Raw genomic sequence first — 17,246 nt, 5'->3', positions numbered from 1 at the left:
CAGCTGAGTGCATGACACAACTGACGCCTCAGGAAAATCGTGGCCACTCATATCCTATCCGTTTCTCTCACTTACATTAGTCTCACATATACAATGACAAGCAGAGGCAGCATATGGTTAAATAAGATTTTAATGAAGCAACTGCATCTTAGATAATAAAGCCTGTACTGCAATAACCAGGACACTAAAGCTTGACAGGATTAAAATTGTGACAAAGAGAGTAAAGCATAGAAATAACCCTACCATGTTGTAACTAGAGTCAATACACTAATTCCTACCTAGGCTATATTTTGAGCATAGCATGTTAAGCTCTAGTTCTGCCCTTCAGGTTCCCCTGGGAAAACATCATCCCCCATACCCTAAGCAAAGGCCTGAAGTCTGCATATGCAGCTGTAGCGAAGCGTTCAGCAATCAGCATATAGTCGTGGTCATCTGGCTGGGATCTCCCTCTTGTATTGGGATGATTTCCTGAGAAACTGTCCCTACGTAAGGATATGTATGTTTCTATAAAAACCAGAGACGAAGTGTTAGAACGTTTCACCGGCAACCTATCTTACTGCAGCCTTGGAAAAGCACAGAGTGAAAGAAATGTATTGTTTAGGAACACAGTGCTGGACTAGGCAAGGAACAGCTAGCTAAAACAAGACCACAAATGTGGCTATTGTTACTAATAATAATAAACGAAGCTAACTAAAATATGTCTAGGTTAAATGCACAGCTGCAGGCCTAGTGTGTTAAAATAACGTGCATGGAGCTATAACGAAAATGGCTACACAACACCCTCTCCTTGCTGGTTCAAAGCCTAATCATATATAAAAGCTCCTAAATAGCAACCTAAGAGATATATATGTATTAAAAAAAAGTCAATAATGACAATTCAAAAAGACACTTGGGCATTGTAAAAAGGACAATTTGAAAGATTTTAACTTTGTGGCATAAGCCGAAATTCAAGAGTCAATTTGGAAACCGTCAATAGAATCCAGGGCAACTGAAGACAGAAAATCTTCCACTTCAGTAGGTGTTAAAGTAGGAAGTGCCTATGCCAAGAAGGACCAAGGAGCATTTGTGTTTCAGAGCCTGCGCATCAGCCTAGGCAGCAGCATTCCGTGGTGTGCCAAAGAATGAGTACAGAACCCCATCCTCCAGGAAGGGCAACTCATAAGCAGCTCCCCTATCAAACGCACTCTCAACGCGCATGTCTGGTAATGAGCCCTCAGTGAGAACATCAACAGATCAGTATCCAGTGAAAGCAAGCGCTGTGTAGAAAGACAAACTTCCAGTGCCAGTTCAAACGAGCACCAGAGGCATCGAAACACGGGCTGCAGACAATGCAAAACCGGTCTGAATGACAGAGACCAGTCACACTCCAATTGCTCCAGGAGTGTTGCTCCGAAGTACTGCATCATGTGTTCACAACACAGCTGCACTGGTGGAAGCACTTACATTCCTCCATGGTGCGGCAGGACAGCCATTGTGCAGAAAACGTAGCAATAGCAAAATGCCACCTATAACAGCCAAAGTGATCAGAAATCCCCCCAAAATACTGGAAAATATCGAGTGGATGGCTGATGGTATGAAACCTAATATAGAGGAGGTGTGAACGAAACCAGAACCAACAGCCTTAAAAAAAGTTTGTAATTCCAGTAGTACTGGACGCATTAAATATTCGTCCCAGGAGTTCACCAAAGTGTCTTGGAAAGTTGGTACTTAAAAGGGACAGTATCTCTGCAGATGATCTTGCCACCTGAAGTTTGCAAGTCTTGTGTGCAGATGTGAGCACCACATGTTTTTGAAACAATAAAACCTCAAGTCTGCTCGACTTGTCAAAATTCACATTAGAATTAACAATATGGGGCCAAATCTCAGCTACTTCCCTTTGTTTTGTAGGAAGAAAAACCGAAACAACAAACTATTCCGGCTTGCATCCCACAAACGTTTTCACTATTGAGGAGAACATAGCTGCCATTTGAAAGCATCTGGAACGCAGGTTTAATTAAGGGAAGTGGAACTCCCTTCAGATAACAAGCCAAGTTCGCTGCAGAAGCGTTACACGCCCTGTGCAAGGACAGCTGTTTACAAACCATCGAATGGCTGACAGAAGTCTCACATTCACTACCGCTAGGAAAGACCTCTTTCATGCTACTGAGACATTTGTACGAGAAGGGCATCTCCCACACCTCATGGATGTAACTATCTCCCAGCCTTTCATATCTGCCTACCGGAATGTGTTTCAAACGGGACGTGAATTGAAGTGTTGAAATAGGCAGATTAATGACTCCGTGTATTAGCCATTCAGCAGATGGTATTTCAGCCACAGTAAAAGGCAACTTTTCTAACTTTTTAATATTTAGCATGACATAAGTTGCTTCTTTCTTAGCTATTAGTTGTTGTTGTCACGTTAAATTAAATGTGGAGAATATGTCCCTTGCTCTAACCTGTTGCCAGGGAATGGGACCAGCCTTCAGTGTTTGAAGGCTGCAAACCCAACTGCATAATGGACCTTAGTTGACTCTGTCCATGCTGTAATGAAGACATGTCACTTTGAAAATTGTCTATTGCAGAAGAACATTTTTTATTCAAGGTGTATATCCGGTCGGACAGGGTATTTATCCCATTATCAACAACAGCTAATGCCTTCTGCAAGTTTTCCTGGTCTATTTGCCTTAACCGGGAAGCAGATTTTTGCTAAGTTTACAAATCTCATTATAAACTTCATATGAGAAGTGCTTTCTGCTATGTTTTCTAGGGCCTAACAGGAAGTCCTGTAAATCAGTATTATTAGACAGGAGATTGAGGTGTTCTCTAACCGCATCTAGTGAGGAACTCATCAACCATTGCTGGCATAGTTTTCCTACACTGTATGTTGTTACTATACCCGCATGGTCGGATGATGTATAGCGAGGGTCCGGCGTATTAGTTCTAAAAAAAAAAAAAAAAAAAAAAAAAATGAAAAAAAAAAAAAAAAAACTGTGGAGTCTATAAACCAGTTATGACACCCATTGGTATCTATTGGCCACAAAAACCACCCACCAGGACATGCCAGTGAAGCATTGAACATGCCATTCTAGACCCATTCAATCAAGCTGATCTTCAGATGCATTTATGTATTTTTGCCATTTATGAAATTTTGCAGCGGCAGGAATTTGGGCACATTCAATTCCTTAATCTTTGCTAAGCCTAAACAACTAGTTTGTTGTACAGTTTCATTTAAAAATATAATTTGAACAGGTATCAGGCATGCTCTAAACAAAGCTTCCTTTCCCCTTATTTGCCAATTTCGTGTTTCCCACACACTTTTTAAGTCAATCGACTTTAGCCAATATTCATAGCCTTCTATAGTCAACAGGGAAACAAAAGAATCCGAATAAATGAATTTCCTATCAGTCAATAACATATATACATTTTCCATTGATGGCAATTTAAAATAATATGACTCAGCATTTTAAAAATTGTGCCCAGAAACATATGCAAACCTTTCAGAATATGTTTTAGAGCTCCCCTGTGGTGGAGTTGGACAATGCTTCCATTGTGTGTAATTAAAAATAGTCTTTGGGGCACTCACTCTGTGAATGAAATGGTGCCCATAATAATTATAGCATAACATATCACCATAATTCTCTTTAGATTGGTAAATATCTTCACTTTCAAATACAGTATAATACTGCAATTCACTCATCTTATAATAAACTGTTTTCACATCCCAATCATCAGAAACAACTCCAGGTATTAACACATCGTTCATTGAAAGTTTAAACACATATGGAATTTGAATGACATCAGTGGGGCCATATATATATATATATATCAAATGTTACTTTATTCCAAACAATCCCATTAGGACCTCATCCACCAGTTCAACTGTTGATCTTCCAGGAAGAAAATGACCATGTATCAATAAAAAGAATGTTATGACAAAGCCAATCCAAAGGAGGAAAGCTGAAACAGTCAAACAAAGCCACAGATAGTTCCATGGGAAAATAAAGTAATTTGTTTTAAGCCAGTTTATCAGCTTGCACGTTTTTGACAGTTCTGTTGTAGAAAAGGCGAATGAGTCCGAAAGTGTGTCGTTGATATCGGCAAAATATGCAGAAGCAGTTCGTGAAAAAGCTGGAGCCGCATTTGTAGGCGGGGTGGGTGTTTCCCACGGTGGTTCAGAATAAATGACTCCATCCGTCAGTGTTGAAGCTGTATCAAATCGATCAATTATTTCTGTGATGTTTGTTAAAACAAAAGTTAGTGGAACTAACGCAAGATCATTTTCCACCCTCCCCACACTCGGACAGGGATCAGCATTGCTCCTAGTAACTTGTAGAGGGACTTCTTGACCAGTAGTGAGAGGGATTCAGGAACTACTGCCTATTCCTCTTGGTCTACTGTGCAGGATCGGCTACATGTTGTAGTTTGACACGGACGACAGACACAAAGCGTTTTTTTTTTTTTTCTTTAGCACCAGCCAACGGTGGTAGAAAGACTGTTCTGGTACCGTGTATTCCCAAGACAAGGGCAGGTGCACGATAAGAAGGGCCGAACCCCTTTTTCACAGTAACCTTTTCACGTACTAGATCCCCAACCTTAGGAATCCAGCCGGTAGGTGTTATTGGCACATCCTTAATTCCTGTGGCGGCAGCACTGGCAGAAGCGTTGTCATCATGGAACTGTTGCAATTCCTGTAAGATAGTGACACATTCATTTATGTCAAAGGGTGTCTCTGCTGCCTCCACGGCAGGACCATCAAGATCTGGAACATATATTTGAGTTCCGAACAGGCACTCATATGAAGTACGACCCCCCCCCAAGGGATCTTCTAGGCAGATTGTTAAGTGCTCTCTGGACTCCATACAGGTGATTAAGCCAACTACGACCCGCATCCAAGACTCTGGCTGTTAAGGACTGCTTTAAGTCACAGTTTAATCGCTCCACAACACTAGTTCCCTCGGGATGAAATGGAGAAAAGTAATGGAGTTGGACCTCTAACGAAGCCATGGTGTCCCCGAATGCCCTTGAGGCGAAACCAGGGCCTTGGTCCGAGTGGACAAACGCAACTGCATATGTACCGTTAAAGACTTGCAAATCTTTAGTAACAGTCCGAGAGTCAGCCGAGCGTTGTGGCTACACCCATACAAACCTGGAGCAAGAGTCAACAGCGACTAAAATATATTTGTATGCACTGTCCGGTGTTAGGTGACAACAATGGTCCAAGTACACACATTGTAATGGTTTGTTGTAAATTAGGAGGGGTGTCTGCGGTGGGTGTTTAACAGTGGAATCCTTAATTTGTTAGCAGATGTCACAGCAAAGGACATACTGCTTGGTCCCTTTGTACAGACCTGGCCACCAAGAACGTGCTTGTAACAATGATATTGTAGCCGCCACACCAGCATGTGCAGATGCTGCCACCTCGTGCGCTGCTTTAATCAACTCTGGTCCTGTATCTTTATTGGGAATGTCTGGAACCCCAACGCCTGGTATTTTAACCTCAGCGTTTAGGCAGCCTCCCATTTGGTAGGGATATTTAGCAGGAAATGCTTTTGGATAGGGCGTACCTTCAGCCGTAGCTTTCACAACAGCCCATATGTCTTTGTCCGGTTTCGCACCAAAGCGGGTGATTGCAGCAACAGTAGCCGTAGCTACTGCTGATTTTGCGGCTTCATCAGCCAGTGTATTTCCAGCAACGTGTATTCCAACGCGCTGGTGTCTAGTGTGTACAACATGGACATTTGGCAGCGTTTCCTTCAGATTCGCTACTTTCCCCCACAGAAGCCTGTGTTTTATGGTGTTGCCTTTAGAATCTCTAAACCCATTCTGGCACTAGTAATGGAGGTATTCATTAAAGGACTGGACACAGTAGTACGAATCACAGACAATCAGTGTTACCTGTGTAGGATCCGTGTGTTCCAGTGCCATCACCAGAGCCTTGAGCTCTGCTAATTGTGCTGTGCAATCCCCTAGGGTTTGTGTGAACGTATGCTGGGGACAAAATGTATTATCTTCCATGTAGCCACTTTGGTGTTTTGTGCCTACTGCAGGTTGTGCAGAGCCATCGGTGCACCAATGCTCAACCTATGCCGTAGGACTCTGCAAGCATCTCGGGAACAAAAGGCAAGAAAGAAGGTTTAATAACCTCTTCCCCATATGGGGAGGTATGGACAAAGTCAGGTGGCCAATCTTGTTCGGCCAACAGGATGTCATGAATATTTACGCCGTGCTCCCAAAAGAGGGAGACGATTGTGTGCTCAATGTCTCCTTCTAGTTGTAACGTAACTTTGTACACCCTATCAGCCGTGGAGGCACGTATCTCCGCAGTTTCTACTTGTAAGAAGTCATTAGTTGCTTTCACCTCCAGATGCTCTAGACGATTCCGGCGACTATTGTGACCTCTGCCACGCTGTCTAATAGCGCTAGTGCCCACTTCTTGTTCTTCAAGAGTGCCCTCTTCTTCAGTGGCATGTCGGACTGTGACTGCTGCCACCTTCTTTTTAAATTGGGGTTTTTGATGTGGAAGTTTCTCTCCTTTAACAGAAACGTCTGTCGAGCGTTATGATTCCGGTCTGTTTCACGTACTCAGTCCTTCGCTCTGACCACCCACCTCTCACTGCGTTTTTCTGATGAATCCTAAAAGGAACGAGATTGGCAAGTATCAGTATATTGATATCTGTCAGGTGTTTTTATATAATCTCTATTTCTGAGATTATATCTGTTCAGTGGGATTGCCGTACGCAGAGATTCTCCCCTTTCTTTTTTAGATGTTTGTTGTTTTTTTTATCCCAGCGTTCAGTACCTTCAGGAGCTTGCTTGGTAGAATCTTTATTAGATTTACCTTGGAATTGTGGTTTAGTTGGTCTGGCCCCCAGACTATCTTGATCAATACTAGAGTAGGTCTCTGCGATAATCTTTGGCAGCTCACGTTCTTGAACCTGTGGAGGAAAGTCCCGGAGCCACATGCGCACCACTATTGTGACTGCTTCCCCTTTAGGGTTACTTAATATAATTGAGGATACTGTGGCAAAGTTGCCCATTAATTGCATCCCAAGTCCAGGGCCGGGGCAGTCCCGTATTCATCTTGTATTTGCTTCAACACTTCCGGTAAATTGGCAAGTTTCGGCGTACAATGTGCGGTAGTATAGAGCGTGGCAAATACTGTGCCTCATGTATTACAATTATCTAAAGTGGGAACCATCCCAAATGGCAAGCACATTGTTTAATAATACTCTGTTTATCTTGAGGTCTAGTATGGGGAAATACTGCTTTGGAAATGGAAAACAGAATCTCTTTTCAATTGGCGGGTACTTTACCCCATGATCGAATGTACAGTCACAGGGTTAATGCCTGGTGTGACTGCATGTGGTTGCGCCGGAGCAGCACGTGGTGGGTTTGTGTTCAATGTTTCCATTACTAAGCATCTATATATTGCAATCAGGTCAGCATATAAGCGATGGACTTCAGCTACCGCTAGGTTCGCTACGGCAGGGTGAGGTGTATATGTGGCCAATAAAGGCCAGGAAGGACCATCATTATTTAGAGAACCTAACATGTAAAATTGTATGGGGTAGGGCACCATCAAGCCAATTAGGTTCTTGACAAGATAGAGGTATTTCTAGATATGCATATGCTCTGTATTGTGCAGGTATATTTGCAGGTGTATAGTGATGAAATGTATTAGTATTCCCATCAATTGCTGGAAATGTGACCCAAGAATTAAAGAGTTCTATTCTCTACGATGAGTGAGCGTCAACAACAAATGTGACAGGACCCCCCCTGGGCCATGTGCCAATAAATAGGCAGTAAGGGGTGGTTGCATACTGACTGCACTTGCTACTTATTGTGGATTCGCCATAATGAATGGTAAATTGGTTCAGAGATTAGCACACCAAGTGGGGATTATCCTTTTAATGGTTCAAGCTTGAACAACCTACAGCTTTAGTTACTTAGCTGAGGAGGAAATCACCAGTACCATGGACGTCTCAGTATATAGTACTGAGATGTCTTTGTATATAGTGAGATAGAGATACTCTGGATGACCCGTAAATTAGAGCCTGACCAAACGTTGGCGGCGCCATGTCCCATTATAATGAGACTACTGGATTTTGAGTGGCAGAATCGCCTGCGGTGTGGGAAGACTGAGTCTAACCCACTACAGGTGACACCTGTCGCCCCAATTCAGGTTTTGCTCTGGCTAACTAGCAATGCCTCATCTCCAACTGAAAGTAGGGATGATTGGGCAGCCGAGCACATGACACAACTGACTCCTCAGGGAAATCGTGGTCACTCAGATCCCATCCGTTTCTCTCACTTACATTAGTCTCACATATACAATGACAAGCAGAGGCAGCATAAGGTTAAACAAGATTTTAATGAAGCAACTGCATCTCAGATAATAAAGCATGTACAGCAATAACCAGGACGATAAAGCTTGACAGGATTAAAATTGTGACAGAGAGTAAAGCATAGAAATAACGCTACCAGGTTGTCATTAGAGTCAATAGACTAATTCCTACCTAGGCTATATTTAGAGCACAGCATGTTAAGCTCTAGTTCTGCTCTTCAGGTTTCCCTGGGAAGACATCATTCCCCATACCTGAGCAAAGGCCTGAAGTCTGCGTATGCAGCTGTAGAAAAGTGTTCAGCAATCAGCATATAGTCGTGGTCATCTGGCTGGAACTCCCTCTAACCTTTTTTTGGGACAAGGAAGTGTTTTTATTATAAAACAACCGATTTTCTGAGGAACTGTCCCACGTAAGGATATGTATGTTTCTATGACTACCACGTTTCACCAGGCCTAGTGTATTAAAATAACGTGCATGGAGCTATAACTAAAATGGCTACACAACAGTTTCAACCAGGAAGCCATCAGTGCAGTTGTGAAGGCATCGTTAAATTGGACCAAGGGCTCAGATGTTGCTGGCCAGGGCTGTAGAACTGATGCCATAACATTTATCTTAGTCTCAATGGAGGGAATCTGTACTGCTCAACCACTGCAAATAAGGCACTTTATTCCGTTAGAAGCCCATTTGAAAAGTCAAACTCTGTCGCTGGGGAGGTATCAAGCCCACTGTTGCTCAGTAATCAAAGTATAAGGCCTCATCAGTGTAATTAGGGGGTGGTAGCCATCACCCTTACCGTTATAGTCAATATCCTGGGGTGCAATCAGTTTTGGCACAGGTTCTGTGTCATAACCAAAAAGATAATGGAGCTTCTGCTGATAGCTCTCATGCTGTAGAAGCAGAGAGTTGTAATCAGGATGCTTGACAATAGGTTGTGCTTTTTGCAATTTCATAGAGCTTGAGCAGATGTTCTTTGGGAACCGAAGTGGGCATCAGCACCAGATGATCCACAATCACCTGTGGTGTCGGGAAGCAGAAACTGATATGGATCCCAGGAATAGAGTGCAAGTCTGTACTGCACTCAGTAAAGGCCCAGTTACTGGTGGAGCGGGGATAGATGAGCATGGCCTTTTTAAAGGTGTTCATCTGCTGCTAGGTACAGATGGTCTGGGAAAATCAGGTGCAACATGACCAGCTTAGGAATCGGTTATGGGGCTGGTTACCATGATGGAATCAGACTTGTATCTGGACACATTTGTGGCTTCAATTTGGAGTCAGAGTGTTGGGATGGGGTAGAGTCCCACCTGACAGCCTTTTGCTTGGACTCAGTGGGCTACAAGGAGCAGGAGGTGAAGTGGTTGCAGAAACTGCATCATGACCGAGTACACATCATGGAGCAGGAGCTACTTAAAGAATGACTTCTTGCGCTTGATGATTTAAAACTTTATCTCCCAGAGCAGTGGTTCCTAACCTGTGGTCCGGGGACCCCTGGGGGGCTGTGAAGCCTCCTCAGGGGGGCCGCGGTGGCTTAAGAAATTTAATAATATTAACAGATTAGATCCCCAGCTTTCAGTATTAACTCAATGGGGGAGGGGGTCCCCAGATTCCAATAATGATTCAGTGGGGGTCCCTGGGTTCCAGTACTGATAAAGTGGGGGTCCACAGAAGTCAAAAGGTTGGGAACCACTGTCCCAGAGCATTTATCGAACAACTCAGTTGTGTCCAGAGCCAGTCATCAAAGACAACACGTGCAGGTCCGTAACCGACATGTTTCCTGCAGTCAACAGCATAGTTTTCGTGCTGTCATTTTTGGTGGGGACGGAGAGCCCTAACACACTGTGGAAAAGTTTGGAGGCATTGGATAACTGACAAAGTCGAAAGCGGAATCTGGAACTGCATCAGAAGGAGTAGAATCTAACAGGCATGACGCTCACATGCAGCTCGACTGTCACTTCTGGGGTAGATACGGAGCCGCTGGGTTCTTCGAAGTGTAATGGTCAAATGTATGGATCACAGTGAGATGTACTTTGAATTCATCCACAACAAATAATAAAAAATAAAATGATTAAACTAAGATATTCAGTTACAGTCTAGACAGCTGTATGCATTATATCAAAAATTTCTGTGAAAAACTGGATTGTATATTGTCTGACAGTTAACGCTAACTAATCTTTAGCCAAAACATTCAAAGGTTTTTCTACCCCCCAAAAAAAAAAAGAAAACACAAACACACACACACACACACACACACACTTAGGAAAGGTTGGCGGTATTAAAGCAATCGCTGTATTGTTGACAGGATTCTTTAACAAGACCCAACCCCAATTCAGAATTTGCTAAGTTATCAGGAAACCCAAACTTTATAACTCATGTTTTTCTAGCCATGAGCAGAAGCTTTTCTACCCTCTTCATTTTTATATTGGAAGGAAGCCACAACATTATATACAACAAGTGGTATTAGTGGTGTGGTCTTTCTTTGCAGAGCTGCAAGTAGAGAATGGCATTTATATAAACTTATTAGATGGGTCAGAAAGCACCCAATAGCACGTAGTATTCAGTTACTGCAGAAAGCTCCTGCTGCAATATATGCACAAGTTCTCACTTTAAACTTTGAAACCCCTTTTTGTAAATGTTGCACTTTCTTTTGATGAAATACCTCATGCTGCTAAAGGTGTTCCTTAGGTTTAACAATGCAATGCTTTAGAACTGGATTCTTGCAGGGCAATCAATCACAAGTGACCTCAGGAAAACATCATTCAAGGATCGTGTATAAATTCCTGAGATGTATCCCCACAAAGGCTTAAATAGATTGTCTCTAAAGAACAGTTACCCGCGCCGTTAGATCCTAATGATGTATAATAATAGGTACATTAGGTCAAATGATAGTCAGTAAAAAGAAATAGACATAAGTTAAAAAACACTTCCCATATTTTTATTGTGAAGGTCCAGACAATGTGGCCATTATTTCATATAAAGACGACATAAGTATTTCAAAATACTTGATCAGCTAATTTATTCTAATCATCAATGTCGCCATCTCATAACGAGGATTACTTTGCTGTTTGTTCCATGTGTTATCCCGTCCAATTCTAAAATACTGCTAACATTCTTTGCAAACAGATTTTAACTTGGAATACAGAAGACCGTTATTCTCGGCTTTCCTTTATTCTACGTGCAGCTGTGACGCATGTGAAAATTCACAACATACTCTGCATTAGTTCGTTGCACAGATATAGCAAAGGGCTCAAATGGGTGGAATGTAAATGCGACTAGTCGCCGCACAGCATGGTTGATGGGACGGCCTAACAGTCCTGCTTGGATCTTAAATTTCAATAAACCAGAATCCCGGGCATAAAACCTATAAAAAAAAGAAAAGAAAAAGACGAGACAGTGTCAAACAAACTTGTTTGTAATAGAAAACTAAAGTGACAAAGTTACAAAATCCATCATTAAATTTCGAATCAACTTTTGAATGCAGCTAATCAATGCTTCTAGCCACCATATACTGACTTCAGAAATTTCGATTCTTCTTTTTACTTGTTGCTCTTTTTCAGCTTGCACTTTGACTTTTATAGGTAACACTCATTACACGTTGGTACTCCTTTTTCTCCGACGAGCAAGCTACAGTTGGTTTAGCGATAGGCAAAGCAAAATGAATTCGAATTTTTAAGATACTTTACACTCTGGGTGAAAACTACAGAGCTTGCTTGTGTATTTAAAATTATGCTTAAAGAACTACTGGGCTACAGCTGTTGGTTTTCATCATAGTTTACAGTTTTCTCGTGCTCTCTGTTTTGCTTCACCTAGCCTACCGATCTTAAATTCTTTTACTTCTAGTGTGGTTTCTGATTACCAAACAAACGTTTAACATGGATCTCCCTTGATGTATTTTTGTTCTTTCATTTTGCATGGTGGTGTATTCTAGCAAACTCTCAGTTCTCACTTTTTTGGTTGCTCAATTGATTTCTCTCATTTTATCCTTATCCATGCTTTCGCCTTGGTACCCATGGCCGGTCCCTCTCTTGTTGATTTCCATTGCTACCCAACTGTATGTGGATGGCCAAAGGATTCTGCTTTACATGTGTCTACTCGGGGCATTTCATTTGAATGTTTGGGAATAAGAGTCTGGAGGCATTTTTTTGTCACAATTTACATTAAAACAGAAGAAGATTACATTTACAAGAGGAAACCCCTGCATCACAATACAGTAACACAACTATAAAACATGGACATATATAACAATCGATACAATTTAAAGAACTGAAGGCAGGAAGACTAAAGCTTCATCTGTCAAAAACAGGGAGCCAGTCACTGGTCGCTGTCTTTGTAATGTGGTTGAAACATTCAATTAGACCCTCCTTAGATGTCGGCAATGCAGAGGAACAATGGCTCATGTTGCAGTTTAAAAACTGACAAGTTGAAACTACACTAATAATATTCTTTGTAAAAAGTGAGATTGTTGGCAAAATTGGCGTGTTTATGTGTGCCTGTGCGCCCTGAGCTACAAAGGTCAACTCTCTTCGACTTTTCAGCTATGATACTAAAAGGATATGCGAAACTGCAACTTAGTATGTTTAATGTGATTTTAAAGCACACGACAAATCTTAAAAAATAAAAATTCAGCTACAAGTGTTCAATTTACCAATAGTAGGTATTATCAAAAGCTTAGGGTTGCACAGCTCTCCTCTATAGGATTAATGAAGATTTCATGCATAGCAAAACATCAATTTGTATGAAATATCTGCATAAAATGAACTTGCATTCCTCAATGATCATGGAAACCAGAACCGAGTTGTAGATCTTCAAAGAGCAACGTTAATACCTTACCGCTCCATCCAGAAAAGGAATGCGGAGAGCAACTGTACATTCAGATGACAAGTACTGAAAAACAAACAATGTCACAGAAAAAGGATTGGTGTAGGCTTTCTGCGCTATATAGGCCCGCAGATTTCAGACCACGGTACAAACTGGATATACTAAAATTGAAAATTAATTAGGCATTTCTATACTTAAGCAGCCATAGCCAATGGTGGCAAATGCGCTTTGAGTACAACGCATTATTTAAATGTACTAACTGCAGCTAAGGGAACCTATTAGCGTCGAGTGGTTCATCATCATTTAAAAAAATAAATAAAAAAAAAATCAATTAATTTTCGATTAAAATAACCCATTTACTGTGGCAGTCATATGGTCACACTAGTTCTAGCTCAAACAAAAAAAACTATTAAAATTCGCCAGTTATATCCCTAAAGGCTTAATACAAAATTATGATGAGACCTCTGGAAACATCACCCATGGATCATGTATAAATTATTCAGATTTTTCCCCACAGGGGCTTAACAGCTATGGCAGGCAGCACAAACAAAACACACGTTTTGCTCTTCGAAATCTTTTTTTTTTCTGCGCCACTGAAAAACAGACATTTTTTGCATTCAGCATGGCTAGAAAAGGGAGTGGTTTGTGGTGTGCGTTTTAATTGTGTCTTACCATAACTTCTGAATTTCAATCAGTGGTTCTGCATGCCTTTACTAGAATCATAACTCGGTTTTTAGAATACACTTGTTTGCCAGCCCTGTTGTGCATGGCACACGAGGCAAGGCCGTGGTCTCAGGCAGGCACTACACCCAATCTGTGAGGGCAGCTTCCCTAACTCTGCACTTGAGCAGCATGGTTTTTCTGCTGGCCTTTGCCCAACCAAACCTGAAAGTCTACCCCAATGCACATGTCCTTTGTCTCTTGCAATAGGGGTGGGGGGGTGTCCTATTTTTTTTATTTATTTTTTAAGACATACATTTTTTTTTTGTTTTGTGTAAAATAGTGCATTTTTCACAGACAAAGCAGCTGCTTTGAGAAAAAACTCACAATTTACAGCACTTCTTCAAAAGTGTGAAAATTGCAGTTTTAATTTGAAGATGACAAAGAATAAATCTCGTTCCTCAGCCAATCGCTTTTGAGAACAACATTCTCATGTAATTGACAAGATTTGCATTGATCAGATTCGGAATTTTCTGATTCACGATTTTAAATGACAAGTAAACGGAAGTGTTAACTCTTTAACACCTGCGCTGCAACCTTGTTTTAAACTTTTATTTCACAAAATATACTGAAAGGGTTTACACCAAACTAACAATAAGTGTAACACACATTACCCAGTGGCAGTCACAACTATAATGTTATGTTTCAGATGCACTTTGCATCAAAAAGGCTTTTTATGATATATGTAGGAAAGTACTATCATTTTGGCACGGTCACCCCCACTTTTTGCCTGCTATCTGTGTGCTTACATTGTTTTCACTAAGATCCTGCTAACCAGGACCCCACTGATTGTGCTCTCGCCCTCTTAATTTGGTTGCATTTGATTTCTGTGCACACCACAGCATATTGGTGCCCACTTATTAGTCCATAGTATTTGCTACTTAGGTACCTAGGGTATTGGGGCACCACGAGTTCCCCATGCACTGAAGCATGTATTGTGCACCCATGAGAGCCCATGCAAAATGTGTCTGCAGGCCTGCCATTGCAGCCAACGTGAAAAGGTGCATGCACCCTTTCACCATAGGTCACTGCAAGTCACCCATATGGTAGGCCCTCCTAGCCCAGAGGGCAGGGTGCAAGTCCCTGTGTGTCCCTGCATGAGCAGAGGTGTCCCTGCAAAATCAAGTTCCATTGCACTGGACTTCGTAAGTGGGGGGAAGACATTTTACCCATGTACTGGGCACAGGTCACTGTGTCCAGCTACATAATGGTAAACCCGAACCTGGGCATGTTTGGTATCAAACATGTCAGACTAATACCCCAATACTGTTGCCAGTATTGGTTGTATGATTTTATGCACTCTGGGGGTTCCTTAGAGGCCCCCTCCCCCCAGTATTGCTCCTACCAGTCATCTAGGGTTTTCCAGAAAGCCCGTGCTGCTGCCACCCCTCAGACACGTTTCTGCACTTCTGCTGCTTGACCACCTGAAGCAGGGGAAGGCAGAGCAAAGGATTTCCTATGGGAAAGGGAGGCCCATGGAAATAGGTGTTACAGGGCTCGGGAGGGGTAGCCTCCCCAAGCCACCGGTTTGCTTTGAAGGGCACATTTGGTGCCCTTCTTGCATAAACCAGTTTGCACCAGTCCAGGAACCACTGGTCCCTGCTCTGGTACGAAACTGGACAAAGGAAAGGGGAGTGACCATTCCCCTGTCCATCACCACCCCAGGGGTGGATTCCAGAGCATTCCTCAATGATCATGGAAACCAGAACCGAGTTGTAGATCTTCAAAGAGCAACGTTAATACCTTACCGCTCCATCCAGAAAAGGAATGCGGAGAGCAACTGTACATTCAGATGACAAGTACTGAAAAACAAACAATGTCACAGAAAAAGGATTGGTGTAGGCTTTCTGCGCTATATAGGCCCGCAGATTTCAGACCACGGTACAAACTGGATATACTAAAATTGAAAATTAATTAGGCATTTCTATACTTAAGCAGCCATAGCCAATGGTGGCAAATGCGCTTTGAGTACAACGCATTATTTAAATGTACTAACTGCAGCTAAGGGAACCTATTAGCGTCGAGTGGTTCATCATCATTTAAAAAAAAAAAAAAATCAATTAATTTTCGATTAAAATAACCCATTTACTGTGGCAGTCATATGGTCACACTAGTTCTAGCTCAAACAAAAAAAACTATTAAAATTCGCCAGTTATATCCCTAAAGGCTTAATACAAAATTATGATGAGACCTCTGGAAACATCACCCATGGATCATGTATAAATTATTCAGATTTTTCCCCACAGGGGCTTAACAGCTATGGCAGGCAGCACAAACAAAACACACGTTTTGCTCTTCAAAATCTTTTTTTTTTCTGCGCCACTGAAAAACAGACATTTTTTGCATTCAGCATGGCTAGAAAAGGGAGTGGTTTGTGGTGTGCGTTTTAATTGTGTCTTACCATAACTTCTGAATTTCAATCAGTGGTTCTGCATGCCTTTACTAGAATCATAACTCGGTTTTTAGAATACACTTGTTTGCCAGCCCTGTTGTGCATGGCACACGAGGCAAGGCCGTGGTCTCAGGCAGGCACTACACCCAATCTGTGAGGGCAGCTTCCCTAACTCTGCACTTGAGCAGCATGGTTTTTCTGCTGGCCTTTGCCCAACCAAACCTGAAAGTCTACCCCAATGCACATGTCCTTTGTCTCTTGCAATAGGGGTGGGGGGGTGTCCTATTTTTTTTATTTATTTTTTAAGACATAAATTTTTTTTTTGTTTTGTGTAAAATAGTGCATTTTTCACAGACAAAGCAGCTGCTTTGAGAAAAAACTCACAATTTACAGCACTTCTTCAAAAGTGTGAAAATTGCAGTTTTAATTTGAAGATGACAAAGAATAAATCTCGTTCCTCAGCCAATCGCTTTTGAGAACAACATTCTCATGTAATTGACAAGATTTGCATTGATCAGATTCGGAATTTTCTGATTCACGATTTTAAATGACAAGTAAACGGAAGTGTTAACTCTTTAACACCTGCGCTGCAACCTTGTTTTAAACTTTTATTTCACAAAATATACTGAAAGGGTTTACACCAAACTAACAATAAGTGTAACACACATTACCCAGTGGCAGTCACAACTATAATGTTATGTTTCAGATGCACTTTGCATCAAAAAGGCTTTTTATGATATATGTAGGAAAGTACTATCATTTTGGCACGGTCACCCCCACTTTTTGCCTGCTATCTGTGTGCTTACATTGTTTTCACTAAGATCCTGCTAACCAGGACCCCACTGATTGTGCTCTCGCCCTCTTAATTTGGTTGCATTTGATTTCTGTGCACACCACAGCATATTGGTGCCCACTTATTAGTCCATAGTATTTGCTACTTAGGTACCTAGGGTATTGGGGCACCACGAGTTCCCCATGCACTGAAGCATGTATTGTGC

At 41.8% G+C, this 17,246-nt stretch overlaps 1 protein-coding gene across 5 annotated transcripts in view; it reads right to left on the bottom strand.

The window, feature by feature from the left end:
* Window positions 1-11,231: 11,231 nt before the first annotated feature.
* The window catches only part of DET1 (DET1 partner of COP1 E3 ubiquitin ligase), a 64,053-nt gene continuing 58,038 nt past the window's right edge, over window positions 11,232-17,246 (bottom strand). For all 5 annotated transcript variants that reach the window (XM_069222719.1, XM_069222718.1, XM_069222717.1 and 2 more), the window contains exon 5: window positions 11,232-11,679. In XM_069222719.1, the coding sequence (XP_069078820.1) occupies window positions 11,490-11,679 (190 nt within the window). In that variant the 3' untranslated portion in view covers window positions 11,232-11,489. The remainder of the gene's footprint in view (window positions 11,680-17,246) is intronic.

The sequence above is a fragment of the Pleurodeles waltl genome, chromosome 3_1 (genome assembly GCF_031143425.1).
Source record: "Pleurodeles waltl isolate 20211129_DDA chromosome 3_1, aPleWal1.hap1.20221129, whole genome shotgun sequence".
Classification (NCBI taxonomy): Eukaryota; Metazoa; Chordata; class Amphibia; order Caudata; family Salamandridae; genus Pleurodeles; species Pleurodeles waltl.
The sequence above is the reverse complement of the archived record's forward strand: the minus strand, read 5'-3'. Positions and strand labels throughout refer to the sequence as shown.